This window comes from Procambarus clarkii, chromosome 52 (genome assembly GCF_040958095.1).
Source record: "Procambarus clarkii isolate CNS0578487 chromosome 52, FALCON_Pclarkii_2.0, whole genome shotgun sequence".
In the NCBI taxonomy this organism is placed as follows: Eukaryota; Metazoa; Arthropoda; class Malacostraca; order Decapoda; family Cambaridae; genus Procambarus; species Procambarus clarkii.
Window position 1 is genome coordinate 9,248,224 of NC_091201.1, and position 21,500 is coordinate 9,269,723.

General features: G+C 60.3%; 1 protein-coding gene across 1 annotated transcript in view; it reads left to right on the forward strand.

Moving 5' to 3' along the window:
* Positions 1-21,500, forward strand: part of LOC138352071 (protein AHNAK2-like) — a 98,916-nt gene that overhangs the window by 45,579 nt on the left and 31,837 nt on the right. Inside the window, exons 30-39 of the mRNA XM_069304255.1 lie at positions 1,826-2,067; positions 2,918-3,052; positions 5,020-5,274; positions 11,616-11,723; positions 11,967-12,248; positions 12,695-12,841; positions 15,467-15,721; positions 20,149-20,256; positions 20,554-20,808; positions 21,255-21,401. Of these exons, the coding sequence (XP_069160356.1) occupies positions 1,826-2,067; positions 2,918-3,052; positions 5,020-5,274; positions 11,616-11,723; positions 11,967-12,248; positions 12,695-12,841; positions 15,467-15,721; positions 20,149-20,256; positions 20,554-20,808; positions 21,255-21,401 (1,934 nt within the window). The remainder of the gene's footprint in view (positions 1-1,825; positions 2,068-2,917; positions 3,053-5,019; positions 5,275-11,615; positions 11,724-11,966; positions 12,249-12,694; positions 12,842-15,466; positions 15,722-20,148; positions 20,257-20,553; positions 20,809-21,254; positions 21,402-21,500) is intronic.

The following is a 21,500-nucleotide window of genomic DNA, read 5'->3' on the forward strand; positions in this document are numbered from 1 at the left end:
ACCCTCAGGCACCTGCTGTAGGTGTTGACCCTCAGGCACCTGCTGCAGGTGTTGACCCTCAGATACCTGCTGCAGCTGTTGACTCACAGGCACCTGCTGCAGCTGTTGACCCACTGGCACCTGCTGCAGCTGTTGAATCTCAGGCACCTGCTGGAGCTGTTGACCCACAGGCACTTGCTGGAGATGTTGTCCCTCAGGCACCTGTTGCAGCTGTTGACCCACAGGCACTTCTGCAGCTATTGACCAACTGGCACCTGCTGCAGCTGTTGACCCTCAGGCACCTGCTGCAGGTGTTGACCCTCAGGCACCTGTTGCAGCTGTTGACCCACAGGCACTTCTGCAGCTGTTGACCCACTGGCACCTGCTGCAGGTGTTGACCCACAGTCACCTGCTGCAGCGGTTGACCATCAGGCACCTCCTGCAGGTGTTGACCCTCAGGCACCTGTGGCAGCTGTTGACCCACAGGCACTTCTGCAGCTGTTGACCCTCAGGCACCTGCTGCAGGTGTTGACACTCAGGCACTTCTGCAGCGGTTGACCATCAGGCACCTGCTGCAGGTGTTGACCCACAGTCACCTGCTGCCGCTGTTGACCCTTAGGCACCTGCTGCAGCTGTTGACCCACAGGCATCTGCTGCAGGTGTTGACCCAGACTCACCTGCTGCAGTTGTTGACCCTCAGGCACCTGCTGCAGGTGTTGACCCTCAGGCACCTGCTGCAGCTTTTGACCCACAGGCACTTCTGCAGCTGTTGACCCACTGGCACCTGCTGCAGGTGTTGACCCACAGACACCTGCTGCAGCTGTTGACCCTCAGGCACCTGCTGCAGGTGTTGACCCACAAGCACCTGCTGCAGCGGATGACCCTCAGGCACCTGCTGCAGGTGTTGACCCTCAGGCACCTGCTGCAGGTGTTGACCCTCAGGCACCTGCTGCAGCTGTTGACCCTCAGGCACCTGTTGCAGGTGTTGACCCACAGGCCTTTGCTGCAGCTGTTGACCCTCAGGCACCTGCTGGAGGTGTTGACCCACAGGCCTTTGCTGCAGCTGTTGACCCTCAGGCACCTGCTGCAGGTGTTGACCCACAAGCACCTGCTGCAGCGGATGACCCTCAGGCACCTGCTGCAGGTGTTGACCCTCAGGCACCTGCTGCAGGTGTTGACCCTCAGGCACCTGCTGCAGGTGTTGACACTCAGGCACCTGCTGGAGCTGTTGACCCTCAGGCACCTGCTGCAGCTGTTGACCCTCAGGCACCTGCTGCAGCTGTTGACATTCAGGCATCTGCTGCAGCTGTTGACCCTCAGGCACCTGTTGCAGCTGTTGACACACAGGCACCTGCTGCAGCTGTTGACCCACTGGCACCTGCTGCAGCTGTTGACCCACAGTCACCCGCTGCAGCTGTTGACCCTCAGGCACCTGCTGCAGCTGTTGAACCTCAGGCACCTGCTGCAGGTGTTGACCCACAGTCACCTGCTGCAGCTGTTGACCCTCAGGCACCTGCTGCAGGTGTTGACCCTCAGGCACCTCCTGCAGCTGTTGACCCCCAGGCACCTGCTGCAGCTGTTGACCCACAGGCACCTGCTGCAGCTGTTGACCCTCAGGCACCTGCTGCAGCTGTTGACCCTCAGGCACCTGCTGCAGGTGTTGACCCACAGTCACCTGCTGCAGCTGTTGACCCTCAGGCACCTGCTGCAGGTGTTGACCCTCAGGCACCTCCTGCAGCTGTTGACCCCCAGGCACCTGCTGCAGCTGTTGACCCACAGGCACCTGCTGCAGCTGTTGACCCACAGGCATCTGCTGCAGCTGTTGACCCTCAGGCACCTGCTGCAGGTGTTGACACTCAGGCACCTGCTGCAGGTGTTGACCCTCAGACACCTGCTGTAGCTGTCGAAGTACAGGCACCTGCTGAAGCTGTTGACCCACTGGCACCTGCTGCAGCTGTTGACCCTCAGGCACCTGCTGGAGCTGTTGACCCACAGGCACTTGCTGGAGATGTTTTCCTTCAACCACCTGTTGCAGCTGTTGACCCACAGGCACTTCTGCAGCTGTTGACCCACTGGCACCTGCTGCAGGTGTTGACCCACAGTCACCTGCTGCAGCTGTTGACCCTCAGGCACCTGCTGCAGGGGTTGACCCACAGGCACCTGCTGCAGCGGATGACCCGCAGGCACCTGCTGCAGGTGTTGACCCTCAGGCACCTGCTGCAGGTGTTGACCCTCAGGCACCTGCTGCAGCTGTTGACCCTCAGGCACCTGCTGCAGGTGTTGACCCACAAGCACCTGCTGCAGCGGATGACCCTCAGGCACCTGCTGCAGGTGTTGACCCTCAGGCACCTGTTGCAGGTGTTGACCCACAGGCCTTTGCTGCAGCTGTTGACCCTCAGGCACCTCCTGCAGCTGTTGACACTCAGGCACCTGCTGCAGCTGTTGACCCTCAGGCACCTGCTGCAGGTGTTGACCCACAGACACCTGCTGCAGCTGTTGACAATCAGGCACCTGCTGGAGCTGTTGACCCACAGGCATTTGCTGGAGATGTTTTCCCTCAGGCACCTGTTGCAGCTGTTGTCCCACAGGGACTTCTGCAGCTTTTGACCCACTGGCACCTGCTGCAGGTGTTGACCCGCAATCACCTGCTGCAGCTGTTGACCCTCAGGAACCTGCTGCAGGTGTTGACCCACAGGCACCTGCTGCAGCGGATGACCCTCAGGCACCTGCTGCAGGTGTTGACCCTCAGGCACCTGCTGCAGGTGTTGACCCTCAGGCACCTGCTGCAGCTGTTGACCCTCAGGCACATGCTGCATGTGTTGACCCACAGTCACCTGCTGCAGGTGTTGACCCACAGTCATCTGCTGCAGGTGTTGACAATCAGGCACCTGCTGCAGCTGTTGACCCTCAGGCACCTGCTGCAGGTGTTGACCCTCAGGCACCTGCTGCAGCTGTTGACCCTCAGGCACCTGCTGGAGCTGTTGACCCACAGGCACCTACTGCAGCTGTTGAACCTCAGGCACCTGCTGCAGGTGTTGACCCTCAGACACCTGCTGCAGCTGTTGACCCTCAGGCACCTGCTGCAGGTGTTGACCCTCAGATATCTGCTGCAGCTGTTGACCCACAGGCACCTGCTCCAGCTGTTGACCCACTGGCACCTGCTGCAGCTGTTGACCCACAGGCACCTGCTGCAGCTGTTGACCTTCAGGCACCTGCTGCAGCTGTTGACCCTCAGGCACCTGCTGCAGGTGTTGACCCTCAGGCACCTGCTGCAGCTGTTGACCCTCAGGCACCTACTGCAGCTGTTGACCCACAGGCACCTGCTGCAGCTGTTGACCCACAGGCATCTGCTGCAGCTGTTGACCCTCAGGCACCTGCTGTAGGTGTTGACCCTCAGGCACCTGCTGCAGGTGTTGACCCTCAGATACCTGCTGCAGCTGTTGACTCACAGGCACCTGCTGCAGCTGTTGACTCACTGGCACCTGCTGCAGCTGTTGATCCTCAGGCACCTGCTGGAGCTGTTGACCCACAGGCACTTGCTGGAGATGTTGTCCCTCAGGCACCTGTTGCAGCTGTTGACCCACAGGCACTTCTGCAGCTATTGACCAACTGGCACCTGCTGCAGCTGTTGACCCTCAGGCACCTGCTGCAGGTGTTGACCCTCAGGCACCTGTTGCAGCTGTTGACCCACAGGCACTTCTGCAGCTGTTGACCCACTGGCACCTGCTGCAGGTGTTGACCCACAGTCACCTGCTGCAGCGGTTGACCATCAGGCACCTCCTGCAGGTGTTGACCCTCAGGCACCTGTTGCAGCTGTTGACCCACAGGCACTTCTGCAGCTGTTGACCCTCAGGCACCTGCTGCAGGTGTTGACACTCAGGCACCTGCTGCAGCGGTTGACCATCAGGCACCTGCTGCAGGTGTTGACCCACAGTAACCTGCTGCCGCTGTTGACCCTTAGGCACCTGCTGCAGCTGTTGACCCACAGGCATCTGCTGCAGGTGTTGACCCAGACTCACCTGCTGCAGTTGTTGACCCTCAGGCACCTGCTGCAGGTGTTGACCCTCAGGCACCTGCTGCAGCTTTTGACCCACAGGCACTTCTGCAGCTGTTGACCCACTGGCACCTGCTGCAGGTGTTGACCCACAGACACCTGCTGCAGCTGTTGACCCTCAGGCACCTGCTGCAGGTGTTGACCCACTGGCACCTGCTGCAGGTGTTGACCCACAGACACCTGCTGCAGCTGTTGACCCTCAGGCACCTGCTGCAGGTGTTGACCCACAAGCACCTGCTGCAGCGGATGACCCTCAGGCACCTGCTGCAGGTGTTGACCCTCAGGCACCTGCTGCAGGTGTTGACCCTCAGGCACCTGCTGCAGCTGTTGACCCTCAGGCACCTGTTGCAGGTGTTGACCCACAGGCCTTTGCTGCAGCTGTTGACCCTCAGGCACCTGCTGCAGGTGTTGACCCACAGGCCTTTGCTGCAGCTGTTGACCCTCAGGCACCTGCTGCAGGTGTTGACCCACAAGCACCTGCTGCAGCGGATGACCCTCAGGCACCTGCTGCAGGTGTTGACCCTCAGGCACCTGCTGCAGGTGTTGACCCTCAGGCACCTGCTGCAGGTGTTGACACTCAGGCACCTGCTGGAGCTGTTGACCCTCAGGCACCTGCTGCAGCTGTTGACCCTCAGGCACCTGCTGCAGCTGTTGACATTCAGGCATCTGCTGCAGCTGTTGACCCTCACGCACCTGTTGCAGCTGTTGACCCACAGGCACCTGCTGCAGCTGTTGACCCACTGGCACCTGCTGCAGCTGTTGACCCACAGTCACCCGCTGCAGCTGTTGACCCTCAGGCACCTGCTGCAGCTGTTGAACCTCAGGCACCTGCTGCAGGTGTTGACCCACAGTCACCTGCTGCAGCTGTTGACCCTCAGGCACCTGCTGCAGGTGTTGACCCTCAGGCACCTGCTGCAGCTGTTGACCCACAGGCACCTGCTGCAGCTGTTGACCCACAGGCATCTGCTGCAGCTGTTGACCCTCAGGCACCTGCTGCAGGTGTTGACACTCAGGCACCTGCTGAAGGTGTTGACCCTCAGACACCTGCTGTAGCTGTCGAAGTACAGGCACCTGCTGCAGCTGTTGACCCACTGGCACCTGCTGCAGCTGTTGACCCTCAGGCACCTGCTGGAGCTGTTGACCCACAGGCACTTGCTGGAGATGTTTTCCTTCAACCACCTGTTGCAGCTGTTGACCCACAGGCACTTCTGCAGCTGTTGACCCACTGGCACCTGCTGCAGGTGTTGACCCACAGTCACCTGCTGCAGCTGTTGACCCTCAGGCACCTGCTGCAGGGGTTGACCCACAGGCACCTGCTGCAGCGGATGACCCTCAGGCACCTGCTGCAGGTGTTGACCCTCAGGCACCTGCTGCAGGTGTTGACCCTCAGGCACCTGCTGCAGCTGTTGACCCTCAGGCACCTGCTGCAGGTGTTGACCCACAGGCACCTGCTGCAGCGGATGACCCTCAGGCACCTGCTGCAGGTGTTGACCCTCAGGCACCTGCTGCAGGTGTTGACCCTCAGGCACCTGCTGCAGCTGTTGACCCTCAGGCACCTGCTGCAGGTGTTGACCCACAGTCACCTGCTGCAGCTGTTGACCCTCAGGCACCTGATGCAGCTGTTGACCCTCAGGCACCTGCTGCAGCTGTTGACCATCAGGCACCTGCTGCAGCTATTGACCCACAGGCACCTGTTGCAGCTGTTGACCCACAGGCATCTGCTGCAGCTGTTGACCCTCAGGCACTTGCTGGAGATGTTGTCCCTTAGACACCTGTTGCAGCTGTTGACCCACAGGCACTTCTGCAGCTGTTGACCCACTGGCACCTGCTGCAGGTGTTGACCCACAGTCACCTGCTGCAGCTGTTGACCCTCAGGCACCTGCTGCAGCTGTTGACCCTCAGGCACCTGCTGCAGGTGCTGACCCACAGGCCCTTCTGCAGTTGTTGACCAACAGTCACCTGCTGCAGCTGTTGACCCTCAGGCACCTGCTGCAGGTGTTGACCCTCAGGCACCTGCTGCAGCTGTTGACCCACAGGCCCTTCTGCAGCTGTTGACCCACTGGCACCTGCTGCAGGTGTTGACCCACAGACACCTGCTGCAGCTGTTGACAATCAGGCACCTGCTGGAGCTGTTGACCCTCAGGCACCTGCTGCAGGTGTTGACCCTCAGGCACCTGCTGCAGCTATTGACCCTCAGGCACCTGCTCCAGCTGTTGACCCACAGGCATCTGCTGCAGCTGTTGACCCTCAGGCACCTGCTGCAGGTGTTGACCCTCAGGCACCTTCTGCAGGTGTTGACCCTCAGATACCGGCTGCTGCTGTTGACCCACAGGCACCTTCTGCAGCTGTTGACCAACTGGCACCTGCTGCAGCTGTTGACCTTAGGCACCTGCTGGAGCTGTTGACCCACAGGCACTTGCTGGAGATGTTGTCCCTCAGGCACCTGTTGCAGCTGTTGACCCACAGGCACTTCTGCAGCTGTTGACCCACTGGCACCTGCTGCAGGTGTTGACCCACAGTCACCTGCTGCAGCTGTTGACCCTTAGGCACCTGCTGCAGGTGTTGACCCACAGTCACCTGCTGCAGCTGGTGACCCTCAGGCACCTGCTGCAGGTGTTGACCCTCAGGCACCTGCTGCAGCTGTTGACCCTCAGGCACCTGCTGCAGGTGTTGTCCCACAGTCACCTGCTGTAGGTGTTGACCCACAGTCACCTGCTGCAGGTGTTGACCCTCAGGCACCTGCTACAGCTGTTGACCCACAGGCACCTCCTGCAGGTGTTGACCCACAGGCACCTGCTGGAGCTGTTGACCCTCAGACACCTGCTGCAGCTGTTGATCCACAGGCACCTGCTGCAGCTGGTGACCCAATGGCACCTGCTGCAGGTGTTGACCCACAGGCACCTGCTGCAGCTGTTGACCCTCAGGCACCTGCTGCAGCTGTTTACCCTCAGACACCTGGTGCAGGTGTTGACCCACAGTCACCTGCTGCAGCTGTTGACCCTCAGGCACCTGCTGCAGCTGTTGACCCTCAGGCACCTGCTGCAGCTGTTGACCATCAGGCACCTGCTACAGGTGTTGACCCTCAGGCACCTGCTGCAGGTGTTGACTCACAGGCACCTCCTGCAGGTGTTGACCCACAGTCACCTGCTGCAGCTGTTGACCCTCAGTCACCTGCTGCAGGTGTTGATCCTTGGGCACCTGCTGCAGCTGTTGACCCTCAGGCACCTGCTAAAGCTGTTGACCCTCAGGCACCTGCTGCAGCTGTTGACCCACAGTCACCTGCTTCAGCTGTTGACCCTCAGGCACCTGCTGCAGCTGTTGACCCTCAGGCACCTGCTGCAGCTGTTGACCCTCAGGCACCTGTTGCAGCTGTTGACCCTCAGGCACCTGTTGCAGCTGTTGACCCACAGGCACTTCTGCAGAAGTTGACCCACTGGCACCTGCTGCAGGTGTTGACCCACAGGGACCTGCTGCATGTGTTGACCCTCAGGCACCTGCTGCGGCTGTTGACCCTCAGGCACCTGTTGCAGCTGTTGACCCTCAGACACCTGCTGCAGCTGTTGACCCACAGGCACCTGCTGCAGCTGTTTACCCTCAGGCACCTGCTGCAGCTGTTGACACTCAGGCACCTGCTGCAGCTGTTGACACTCAGGCACCTGCTGCAGCTGTTGACCCTCAGGCACCTGCTGCAGCTGTTGACACTCAGGCACCTGCTGCAGCTGTTGACACTCAGGCACCTGCTGCAGCTGTTGACCCTCAGGCACCTGCTGCAGCTGTTGACCCTCAAGCACCTGCTGCTACTGTTGACACTCAGGCACCTGCTGCTGCTGTTGACCCACAGGCACCTGTTGCAGGTGTTGACCCACAGGCCTTTGCTGCAGCTGTTGACCCTCAGGCACCTCCTGCAGCTGTTGACACTCAGGCACCTGCTGCAGCTGTTGACCCTCAGGCACCTGCTGCAGCTGTTGACCCTCAGGCACCTGCTGCAGCTGTTGACATTCAGGCACCTGCTGCAGCTGTTGACCCTCAGGCACCTGTTGCAGCTGTTGACCCACAGGCAACTGCTACAGCTGTTGACCCTCAGGCACCTGTTGCAGGTGTTGACCCTCAGGCACCTGTTGCAGGTGTTGACCCAAAAGCACTTCTGCAGATTTTGACCCACTGGCACCTGCTGCAGCTGTTGACCCTCAGGCACCTGCTGCAGGTGTTGACCCAGACTCACCTGCTGCAGCTGTTGTCCCTCAGGCACCTGCTGTAGGTGTTGACCCTCAGGCACCTGCTGCAGCTGTTGACCCACAGGCCCTTCTGCAGCTGTTGACCCACTGGCACCTACTGCAGGTGTTGACCCACAGACACCTGCTGCAGCTGTTGACAATCAGGCACCTGCTGGAGCTGTTGACCCTCAGCCACCTGCTGCAGGTGTTGACCCTCAGGCACCTGCTGCAGCTGGTGACCCACAGGCACTTCTGCAGCTGTTGACCCACTGGCACCTGCTGCAGGTATTGACCCACAGTCACCTTCTGCAGCTGTTGACCCTTAGGCACCTGCTGCAGGTGTTGACCCACTGGCACCTGCTGTAGCTGTTGACCCTCAGCACATGCTGGAGCTGTTGACCCACAGGCACTTGCAGGAGATGTTGTCCCTCAGGCACCTGTTGCAGCTGTTGACCCACAGGCACTTCTGCAGCTATTGACCCACTGGCACCTGCTGCAGCTGTTGACCCTCAGGCACCTGCTGCAGGTGTTGACCCTCAGGCACCTGTTGCAGCTGTTGACCCACAGGCACTTCTGCAGCTGTTGACCCACTGGCACCTGCTGCAGGTGTTGACCCACAGTCACCTGCTGCAGCGGTTGACCATCAGGCACCTCCTGCAGGTGTTGACCCTCAGGCACCTGTTGCAGCTGTTGACCCACAGGCACTTCTGCAGCTGTTGACCCTCAGGCACCTGCTGCAGGTGATGACACTCAGGCACCTGCTGCAGCGGTTGACCATCAGGCACCTGCTGCAGCTGTTTACCCTCAGACACCTGGTGCAGGTGTTGACCCACAGTCACCTGCTGCAGCTGTTGACCCTCAGGCACCTGCTGCAGGGGTTGACCCACAGTCACCTGCTGCAGCTGTTGACCCTCAGGCACCTGCTGCAGGGGTTGACCCACAGGCACCTGCTGCAGCGGATGACCCTCAGGCACCTGCTGCAGGTGTTGACCCTCAGGCACCTGCTGCAGGTGTTGACCCTCAGGCACCTGCTGCAGCTGTTGACCCTCAGGCACCTGCTGCAGGTGTTGACCCACAAGCACCTGCTGCAGCGGATGACCCTCAGGCACCTGCTGCAGGTGTTGACCCTCAGGCACCTGTTGCAGGTGTTGACCCACAGGCCTTTGCTGCAGCTGTTGACCCTCAGGCACCTCCTGCAGCTGTTGACACTCAGGCACCTGCTGCAGCTGTTGACCCTCAGGCACCTGCTGCAGGTGTTGACCCACAGACACCTGCTGCAGCTGTTGACAATCAGGCACCTGCTGGAGCTGTTGACCCACAGGCATTTGCTGGAGATGTTTTCCCTCAGGCACCTGTTGCAGCTGTTGTCCCACAGGGACTTCTGCAGCTTTTGACCCACTGGCACCTCCTGCAGGTGTTGACCCGCAATCACCTGCTGCAGCTGTTGACCCTCAGGCACCTGCTGCAGGTGTTGACCCACAGGCACCTGCTGCAGCGGATGACCCTCAGGCACCTGCTGCAGGTGTTGACCCTCAGGCACCTGCTGCAGGTGTTGACCCTCAGGCACCTGCTGCAGCTGTTGACCCTCAGGCACATGCTGCATGTGTTGACCCACAGTCACCTGCTGCAGGTGTTGACCCACAGTCATCTGCTGCAGGTGTTGACAATCAGGCACCTGCTGCAGCTGTTGACCCTCAGGCACCTGCTGCAGGTGTTGACCCTCAGGCACCTGCTGCAGCTGTTGACCCTCAGGCACCTGCTGGAGCTGTTGACCCACAGGCACCTACTGCAGCTGTTGAACCTCAGGCACCTGCTGCAGGTGTTGACCCTCAGACACCTGCTGCAGCTGTTGACCCTCAGGCACCTGCTGCAGGTGTTGACCCTCAGATATCTGCTGCAGCTGTTGACCCACAGGCACCTGCTCCAGCTGTTGACCCACTGGCACCTGCTGCAGCTGTTGACCCACAGGCACCTGCTGCAGCTGTTGACCTTCAGGCACCTGCTGCAGCTGTTGACCCTCAGGCACCTGCTGCAGGTGTTGACCCTCAGGCACCTGCTGCAGCTGTTGACCCTCAGGCACCTACTGCAGCTGTTGACCCACAGGCACCTGCTGCAGCTCTTGACCCACAGGCATCTGCTGCAGCTGTTGACCCTCAGGCACCTGCTGTAGGTGTTGACCCTCAGGCACCTGCTGCAGGTGTTGACCCTCAGATACCTGCTGCAGCTGTTGACTCACAGGCACCTGCTGCAGCTGTTGACCCACTGGCACCTGCTGCAGCTGTTGATCCTCAGGCACCTGCTGGAGCTGTTGACCCACAGGCACTTGCTGGAGATGTTGTCCCTCAGGCACCTGTTGCAGCTGTTGACCCACAGGCACTTCTGCAGCTATTGACCAACTGGCACCTGCTGCAGCTGTTGACCCTCAGGCACCTGCTGCAGGTGTTGACCCTCAGGCACCTGTTGCAGCTGTTGACCCACAGGCACTTCTGCAGCTGTTGACCCACTGGCACCTGCTGCAGGTGTTGACCCACAGTCACCTGCTGCAGCGGTTGACCATCAGGCACCTCCTGCAGGTGTTGACCCTCAGGCACCTGTTGCAGCTGTTGACCCACAGGCACTTCTGCAGCTGTTGACCCTCAGGCACCTGCTGCAGGTGTTGACACTCAGGCACCTGCTGCAGCGGTTGACCATCAGGCACCTGCTGCAGGTGTTGACCCACAGTAACCTGCTGCCGCTGTTGACCCTTAGGCACCTGCTGCAGCTGTTGACCCACAGGCATCTGCTGCAGGTGTTGACCCAGACTCACCTGCTGCAGTTGTTGACCCTCAGGCACCTGCTGCAGGTGTTGACCCTCAGGCACCTGCTGCAGCTTTTGACCCACAGGCACTTCTGCAGCTGTTGACCCACTGGCACCTGCTGCAGGTGTTGACCCACAGACACCTGCTGCAGCTGTTGACCCTCAGGCACCTGCTGCAGGTGTTGACCCACAAGCACCTGCTGCAGCGGATGACCCTCAGGCACCTGCTGCAGGTGTTGACCCTCAGGCACCTGCTGCAGGTGTTGACCCTCAGGCACCTGCTGCAGCTGTTGACCCTCAGGCACCTGTTGCAGGTGTTGACCCACAGGCCTTTGCTGCAGCTGTTGACCCTCAGGCACCTGCTGCAGGTGTTGACCCACAGGCCTTTGCTGCAGCTGTTGACCCTCAGGCACCTGCTGCAGGTGTTGACCCACAAGCACCTGCTGCAGCGGATGACCCTCAGGCCCCTGCTGCAGGTGTTGACCCTCAGGCACCTGCTGCAGGTGTTGACCCTCAGGCACCTGCTGCAGGTGTTGACACTCAGGCACCTGCTGGAGCTGTTGACCCTCAGGCACCTGCTGCAGCTGTTGACCCTCAGGCACCTGCTGCAGCTGTTGACATTCAGGCATCTGCTGCAGCTGTTGACCCTCAGGCACCTGTTGCAGCTGTTGACCCACAGGCACCTGCTGCAGCTGTTGACCCACTGGCACCTGCTGCAGCTGTTGACCCACAGTCACCCGCTGCAGCTGTTGACCCTCAGGCACCTGCTGCAGCTGTTGAACCTCAGGCACCTGCTGCAGGTGTTGACCCACAGTCACCTGCTGCAGCTGTTGACCCTCAGGCACCTGCTGCAGGTGTTGACCCTCAGGCACCTGCTGCAGCTGTTGACCCACAGGCACCTGCTGCAGCTGTTGACCCACAGGCATCTGCTGCAGCTGTTGACCCTCAGGCACCTGCTGCAGGTGTTGACACTCAGGTACCTGCTGAAGGTGTTGACCCTCAGACACCTGCTGTAGCTGTCGAAGTACAGGCACCTGCTGCAGCTGTTGACCCACTGGCACCTGCTGCAGCTGTTGACCCTCAGGCACCTGCTGGAGCTGTTGACCCACAGGCACTTGCTGGAGATGTTTTCCTTCAACCACCTGTTGCAGCTGTTGACCCACAGGCACTTCTGCAGCTGTTGACCCACTGGCACCTGCTGCAGGTGTTGACCCACAGTCACCTGCTGCAGCTGTTGACCCTCAGGCACCTGCTGCAGGGGTTGACCCACAGGCACCTGCTGCAGCGGATGACCCTCAGGCACCTGCTGCAGGTGTTGACCCTCAGGCACCTGCTGCAGGTGTTGACCCTCAGGCACCTGCTGCAGCTGTTGACCCTCAGGCACCTGCTGCAGGTGTTGACCCACAGGCACCTGCTGCAGCGGATGACCCTCAGGCACCTGCTGCAGGTGTTGACCCTCAGGCACCTGCTGCAGGTGTTGACCCTCAGGCACCTGCTGCAGCTGTTGACCCTCAGGCACCTGCTGCAGGTGTTGACCCACAGTCACCTGCTGCAGCTGTTGACCCTCAGGCACCTGATGCAGCTGTTGACCCTCAGGCACCTGCTGCAGCTGTTGACCATCAGGCACCTGCTGCAGCTATTGACCCACAGGCACCTGTTGCAGCTGTTGACCCACAGGCATCTGCTGCAGCTGTTGACCCTCAGGCACTTGCTGGAGATGTTGTCCCTCAGACACCTGTTGCAGCTGTTGACCCACAGGCACTTCTGCAGCTGTTGACCCACTGGCACCTGCTGCAGGTGTTGACCCACAGGCACTTCTGCAGCTGTTGACCCACTGGCACCTGCTCCAGCTGTTGACCCACAGGCACCTGCTGCAGCTGTTGACCCACAGGCATCTGCTGCAGCTGTTGACCCTCAGGCACCTGCTGCAGGTGTTGACCCTCAGGCACCTTCTGCAGGTGTTGACCCTCAGATACCGGCTGCTGCTGTTTACCCACAGGCACCTTCTGCAGCTGTTGACCAACTGGCACCTGCTGCAGGTGTTGACCCACAGTCACCTGCTGCAGCTGTTGACCCTTTGGCACCTGCTGCAGGTGTTGACCCACAGTCACCTGCTGTAGGTGTTGACCCACAGTCACCTGCTGCAGGTGTTGACCCTCAGGCACCTGCTACAGCTGTTGACCCACAGGCACCTCCTGCGGGTGTTGACCCACAGGCACCTGCTGGAGCTGTTGACCCTCAGACACCTGCTGCAGCTGTTGATCCACAGGCACCTGCTGCAGCTGGTGACCCAATGGCACCTGCTGCAGGTGTTGACCCACAGGCACCTGCTGCAGCTGTTGACCCTCAGGCACCTGCTGCAGCTGTTTACCCTCAGACACCTGGTGCAGGTGTTGACCCACAGTCACCTGCTGCAGCTGTTGACCCTCAGGCACCTGCTGCAGCTGTTGACCCTCAGGCACCTGCTGCAGCTGTTGACCATCAGGCACCTGCTGCAGCTGTTGACCCACGGGCACCTGTTGCAGCTGTTGACCCACAGGCATCTGCTGCAGCTGTTGACCCTCAGGCACCTGCTACAGGTGTTGACCCTCAGGCACCTGCTGCAGGTGTTGACCCACAGTCACCTGCTGCAGCTGTTGACCCTCAGTCACCTGCTGCAGGTGTTGATCCTTGGGCACCTGCTGCAGCTGTTGACCCTCAGGCACCTGCTAAAGCTGTTGACCCTCAGGCACCTGCTGCAGCTGTTGACCCACAGTCACCTGCTTCAGCTGTTGACCCACAGGCACCTGCTGCAGCTGTTGACCCTCAGGCACCTGCTGCAGCTGTTGACCCTCAGGCACCTGTTGCAGCTGTTGACCCTCAGGCACCTGTTGCAGCTGTTGACCCACAGGCACTTCTGCAGAAGTTGACCCACTGGCACCTGCTGCAGGTGTTGACCCACAGGGACCTGCTGCATGTGTTGACCCTCAGGCACCTGCTGCGGCTGTTGACCCTCAGGCACCTGTTGCAGCTGTTGACCCTCAGACACCTGCTGCAGCTGTTGACCCACAGGCACCTGCTGCAGCTGTTTACCCTCAGGCACCTGCTGCAGCTGTTGACACTCAGGCACCTGCTGCAGCTGTTGACACTCAGGCACCTGCTGCAGCTGTTGACCCTCAGGCACCTGCTGCAGCTGTTAACACTCAGGCACCTGCTGCAGCTGTTGACACTCAGGCACCTGCTGCAGCTGTTGACCCTCAGGCACCTGCTGCAGCTGTTGACCCTCAAGCACCTGCTGCTACTGTTGACACTCAGGCACCTGCTGCTGCTGTTGACCCACAGGCACCTGTTGCAGGTGTTGACCCACAGGCCTTTGCTGCAGCTGTTGACCCTCAGGCACCTCCTGCAGCTGTTGACACTCAGGCACCTGCTGCAGCTGTTGACCCTCAGGCACCTGCTGCAGCTGTTGACCCTCAGGCACCTGCTGCAGCTGTTGACATTCAGGCACCTGCTGCAGCTGTTGACCCTCAGGCACCTGTTGCAGCTGTTGACCCACAGGCAACTGCTACAGCTGTTGACCCTCAGGCACCTGTTGCAGGTGTTGACCCTCAGGCACCTGTTGCAGGTGTTGACCCAAAAGCACTTCTGCAGATTTTGACCCACTGGCACCTGCTGCAGCTGTTGACCCTCAGGCACCTGCTGCAGGTGTTGACCCAGACTCACCTGCTGCAGCTGTTGTCCCTCAGGCACCTGCTGTAGGTGTTGACCCTCAGGCACCTGCTGCAGCTGTTGACCCACAGGCCCTTCTGCAGCTGTTGACCCACTGGCACCTACTGCAGGTGTTGACCCACAGACACCTGCTGCAGCTGTTGACAATCAGGCACCTGCTGGAGCTGTTGACCCTCAGCCACCTGCTGCAGGTGTTGACCCTCAGGCACCTGCTGCAGCTGTTGACCCACAGGCACTTCTGCAGCTGTTGACCCACTGACACCTGCTGCAGGTATTGACCCACAGTCACCTTCTGCAGCTGTTGACCCTTAGGCACCTGCTGCAGGTGTTGACCCACTGGCACCTGCTGCAGCTGTTGACCCTCAGCACATGCTGGAGCTGTTGACCCACAGGCACTTGCTGGAGATGTTGTCCCTCAGGCACCTGTTGCAGCTGTTGACCCACAGGCACTTCTGCAGCTATTGACCCACTGGCACCTGCTGCAGCTGTTGACCCTCAGGCACCTGCTGCAGGTGTTGACCCTCAGGCACCTGTTGCAGCTGTTGACCCACAGGCACTTCTGCAGCTGTTGACCCTCAGGCACCTGCTGCAGGTGTTGACCCTCAGGCACCTGCTGCAGCTGTTGACCCCCAGGCACCTGCTGCAGCTGTTGACCCACAGGCACCTGCTGCAGCTGTTGACCCACAGGCATCTGCTGCAGCTGTTGACCCTCAGGCACCTGCTGCAGGTGTTGACACTCAGGCACCTGCTGCAGGTGTTGACCCTCAGACACCTGCTGTAGCTGTCGAAGTACAGGCACCTGCTGCAGCTGTTGACCCACTGGCACCTGCTGCAGCTGTTGACCCTCAGGCACCTGCTGGAGCTGTTGACCCACAGGCACTTGCTGGAGATGTTTTCCTTCAACCACCTGTTGCAGCTGTTGACCCACAGGCACTTCTGCAGCTGTTGACCCACTGGCACCTGCTGCAGGTGTTGACCCACAGTCACCTGCTGCAGCTGTTGACCCTCAGGCACCTGCTGCAGGGGTTGACCCACAGGCACCTGCTGCAGCGGATGACCCTCAGGCACCTGCTGCAGGTGTTGACCCTCAGGCACCTGCTGCAGGTGTTGACCCTCAGGCACCTGCTGCAGCTGTTGACCCTCAGGCACCTGCTGCAGGTGTTGACCCACAGGCACCTGCTGCAGCGGATGACCCTCAGGCACCTGCTGCAGGTGTTGACCCTCAGGCACCTGCTGCAGGTGTTGACCCTCAGGCACCTGCTGCAGCTGTTGACCCTCAGGCACCTGCTGCAGGTGTTGACCCACAGTCACCTGCTGCAGCTGTTGACCCTCAGGCACCTGATGCAGCTGTTGACCCTCAGGCACCTGCTGCAGCTGTTGACCATCAGGCACCTGCTGCAGCTATTGACCCACAGGCACCTGTTGCAGCTGTTGACCCACAGGCATCTGCTGCAGCTGTTGACCCTCAGGCACTTGCTGGAGATGTTGTCCCTTAGACACCTGTTGCAGCTGTTGACCCACAGGCACTTCTGCAGCTGTTGACCCACTGGCACCTGCTGCAGGTGTTGACCCACAGTCACCTGCTGCAGCTGTTGACCCTCAGGCACCTGCTGCAGCTGTTGACCCTCAGGCACCTGCTGCAGGTGCTGACCCACAGGCCCTTCTGCAGTTGTTGACCAACAGTCACCTGCTGCAGCTGTTGACCCTCAGGCACCTGCTGCAGGTGTTGACCCTCAGGCACCTGCTGCAGCTGTTGACCCACAGGCCCTTCTGCAGCTGTTGACCCACTGGCACCTGCTGCAGGTGTTGACCCACAGACACCTGCTGCAGCTGTTGACAATCAGGCACCTGCTGGAGCTGTTGACCCTCAGGCACCTGCTGCAGGTGTTGACCCTCAGGCACCTGCTGCAGCTATTGACCCTCAGGCACCTGCTCCAGCTGTTGACCCACAGGCATCTGCTGCAGCTGTTGACCCTCAGGCACCTGCTGCAGGTGTTGACCCTCAGGCACCTTCTGCAGGTGTTGACCCTCAGATACCGGCTGCTGCTGTTGACCCACAGGCACCTTCTGCAGCTGTTGACCAACTGGCACCTGCTGCAGCTGTTGACCTTAGGCACCTGCTGGAGCTGTTGACCCACAGGCACTTGCTGGAGATGTTGTCCCTCAGGCACCTGTTGCAGCTGTTGACCCACAGGCACTTCTGCAGCTGTTGACCCACTGGCACCTGCTGCAGGTGTTGACCCACAGTCACCTGCTGCAGCTGTTGACCCTTAGGCACCTGCTGCAGGTGTTGACCCACAGTCACCTGCTGCAGCTGGTGACCCTCAGGCACCTGCTGCAGGTGTTGACCCTCAGGCACCTGCTGCAGCTGTTGACCCTCAGGCACCTGCTGCAGGTGTTGTCCCACAGTCACCTGCTGTAGGTGTTGACCCACAGTCACCTGCTGCAGGTGTTGACCCTCAGGCACCTGCTACAGCTGTTGACCCACAGGCACCTCCTGCAGGTGTTGACCCACAGGCACCTGCTGGAGCTGTTGACCCTCAGACACCTGCTGCAGCTGTTGATCCACAGGCACCTGCTGCAGCTGGTGACCCAATGGCACCTGCTGCAGGTGTTGACCCACAGGCACCTGCTGCAGCTGTTGACCCTCAGGCACCTGCTGCAGCTGTTTACCCTCAGACACCTGGTGCAGGTGTTGACCCACAGTCACCTGCTGCAGCTGTTGACCCTCAGGCACCTGCTGCAGCTGTTGACCCTCAGGCACCTGCTGCAGCTGTTGACCATCAGGCACCTGCTACAGGTGTTGACCCTCAGGCACCTGCTGCAGGTGTTGACCCACAGGCACCTCCTGCATTTGTTGACCCACAGTCACCTGCTGCAGCTGTTGACCCTCAGTCACCTGCTGCAGGTGTTGATCCTTGGGCACCTGCTGCAGCTGTTGACCCTCAGGCACCTGCTAAAGCTGTTGACCCTCAGGCACCTGCTGCAGCTGTTGACCCACAGTCACCTGCTTCAGCTGTTGACCCTCAGGCACCTGCTGCAGCTGTTGACCCTCAGGCACCTGCTGCAGCTGTTGACCCTCAGGCACCTGTTGCAGCTGTTGACCCTCAGGCACCTGTTGCAGCTGTTGACCCACAGGCACTTCTGCAGAAGTTGACCCACTGGCACCTGCTGCAGGTGTTGACCCACAGGGACCTGCTGCATGTGTTGACCCTCAGGCACCTGCTGCGGCTGTTGACCCTCAGGCACCTGTTGCAGCTGTTGACCCTCAGACACCTGCTGCAGCTGTTGACCCACAGGCACCTGCTGCAGCTGTTTACCCTCAGGCACCTGCTGCAGCTGTTGACACTCAGGCACCTGCTGCAGCTGTTGACACTCAGGCACCTGCTGCAGCTGTTGACCCTCAGGCACCTGCTGCAGCTGTTGACACTCAGGCACCTGCTGCAGCTGTTGACACTCAGGCACCTGCTGCAGCTGTTGACCCTCAGGCACCTGCTGCAGCTGTTGACCCTCAAGCACCTGCTGCTACTGTTGACACTCAGGCACCTGCTGCTGCTGTTGACCCACAGGCACCTGTTGCAGGTGTTGACCCACAGGCCTTTGCTGCAGCTGTTGACCCTCAGGCACCTCCTGCAGCTGTTGACACTCAGGCACCTGCTGCAGCTGTTGACCCTCAGGCACCTGCTTCAGCTGTTGACCCTCAGGCACCTGCTGCAGCTGTTGACATTCAGGCACCTGCTGCAGCTGTTGACCCTCAGGCACCTGTTGCAGCTGTTGACCCACAGGCAACTGCTACAGCTGTTGACCCTCAGGCACCTGTTGCAGGTGTTGACCCTCAGGCACCTGTTGCAGGTGTTGACCCAAAAGCACTTCTGCAGATTTTGACCCACTGGCACCTGCTGCAGCTGTTGACCCTCAGGCACCTGCTGCAGGTGTTGACCCAGACTCACCTGCTGCAGCTGTTGTCCCTCAGGCACCTGCTGTAGGTGTTGACCCTCAGGCACCTGCTGCAGCTGTTGACCCACAGGCCCTTCTGCAGCTGTTGACCCACTGGCACCTACTGCAGGTGTTGACCCACAGACACCTGCTGCAGCTGTTGACAATCAGGCACCTGCTGGAGCTGTTGACCCTCAGCCACCTGCTGCAGGTGTTGACCCTCAGGCACCTGCTGCAGCTGTTGACCCACAGGCACTTCTGCAGCTGTTGACCCACTGGCACCTGCTGCAGGTATTGACCCACAGTCACCTTCTGCAGCTGTTCACCCTTAGGCACCTGCTGCAGGTGTTGACCCACTGGCACCTGCTGTAGCTGTTGACCCTCAGCACATGCTGGAGCTGTTGACCCACAGGCACTTGCTGGAGATGTTGTCCCTCAGGCACCTGTTGCAGCTGTTGACCCACAGGCACTTCTGCAGCTATTGACCCACTGGCACCTGCTGCAGCTGTTGACCCTCAGGCACCTGCTGCAGGTGTTGACCCTCAGGCACCTGTTGCAGCTGTTGACCCACAGGCACTTCTGCAGCTGTTGACCCACTGGCACCTGCTGCAGGTGTTGACCCACAGTCACCTGCTGCAGCGGTTGACCATCAGGCACCTCCTGCAGGTGTTGACCCTCAGGCACCTGTTGCAGCTGTTGACCCACAGGCACTTCTGCAGCTGTTGACCCTCAGGCACCTGCTGCAGGTGATGACACTCAGGCACCTGCTGCAGCGGTTGACCATCAGGCACCTGCTGCAGGTGTTGACCCACAGTGACCTGCTGCCGCTGTTGACCCTTAGGCACCTGCTGCAGCTGTTGACCCACAGGCATCTGCTGCAGGTGTTGACCCAGACTCACCTGCTGCAGTTGTTGACCCTCAGGCACCTGCTGCAGGTGTTGACCCTCAGGCACCTGCTGCAGCTTTTGACCCACAGGCACTTCTGCAGCTGTTGACCCACTGGCACCTGCTGCAGGTGTTGACCCACAGACACCTGCTGCAGCTGTTGACCCTCAGGCACCTGCTGCAGGTGTTGACCCACAAGCACCTGCTGCAGCGGATGACCCTCATGCACCTGCTGCAGGTGTTGACCCTCAGGCACCTGCTGCAGGTGTTGACCCTCAGGCACCTGCTGCAGCTGTTGACCCTCAGGCACCTGTTGCAGGTGTTGACCCACAGGATTTGCTGCAGCTGTTGACCCTCAGGCACCTGCTGCAGGTGTTGACCCGCAGGCCTTTGCTGCAGCTGTTGACCCTCAGGCACCTGCTGCAGGTGTTGACCCACAAGCACCTGCTGCAGCGGATGACCCTCAGGCACCTGCTGCAGGTGATGACCCTCAGGCACCTGCTGCAGCTGTTGACCCTCAGGCACCTGCTGCAGGTGTTGACACTCAGGCACCTGCTGCAGCTGTTGACCCTCAGGCACCTGCTGCAGCTGTTGACCCTCAGGCACCTGCTGCAGCTGTTGACATTCAGGCATCTGCTGCAGCTGTTGACCCTCAGGCACCTGTTGCAGCTGTTGACCCACAGGCACCTGCTGCAGCTGTTGACCCATTGGCACCTGCTGCAGCTGTTGACCCACAGTCACCCGCTGCAGCTGTTGACCCTCAGGCACCTGCTGCAGCTGTTGAACCTCAGGCACCTGCTGCAGGTGTTGACCCACAGTCACCTGCTGCAGCTGTTGACCCTCAGGCACCTGCTGCAGGTGTTGACCCTCAGGCACCTGCTGCAGCTGTTGACCCTCAGGCACCTGCTGCAGCTGTTGACCCACAGGCACCTGCTGCAGCTGTTGACCCACAGGCATCTGCTGCAGCTGTTGACCCTCAGGCACCTGCTGCAGGTGTTGACACTCAGGCACCTGCTGCAGGTGTTGACCCTCAGATACCTGCTGTAGCTTTCGAAGTACAGGCACCTGCTCCAGCTGTTGACCCACTGGCACCTGCTGCAGCTGTTGACCCTCAGGCACCTGCTGGAGCTGTTGACCCACAGGCACTTGCTGGAGATGTTTTCCTTCAACCACCTGTTGCAGCTGTTGACCCACAGGCACTTCTGCAGCTGTTGACCCACTGGCACCTGCTGCAGGTGTTGACCCACAGTCACCTGCTGCAGCTGTTGACCCTCAGGCACCTGCTGCAAGTGTTGACCCACAGGCACCTGCTGCAGCGGATGACCCTCAGGCACCTGCTGCAGGTGTTGACCCTCAGGCACCTGCTGCAGGTGTTGACCCTCAGGCACCTGCTGCAGCTGTTGACCCTCAGGCACCTGCTGCAGGTGTTGACCCACAGGCACCTGCTGCAGCGGATGACCCTCAGGCACCTGCTGCAGCTGTTGACCCTCAGGCACCTGCTGCAGGTGTTGACCCTCAGGCACCTGCTGCAGCTGTTGACCCTCAGGCACCTGCTGCAGGTGTTGACCCACAGTCACCTGCTGCAGCTGTTGACCCTCAGGCACCTGCTGCAACTGTTGACCCTCAGGCACCTGCTGCAGCTGTTGACCATCAGGCACCTGCTGCAGCTATTGACCCACAGGCACCTGTTGCAGCTGTTGACCCACAGGCATCTGCTGCAGCTGTTGACCCTCAGGCACTTGCTGGAGATGTTGTCCCTCAGACACCTGTTGCAGCTGTTGACCCACAGGCACTTCTGCAGCTGTTGACCCACTGGCACCTGCTGCAGGTGTTGACCCACAGTCACCTGCTGCAGCTGTTGACCCTCAGGCACCTGCTGCAGCTGTTGACCCTCAGGCACCTGCTGCAGGTGTTGACCCTCAGGCAC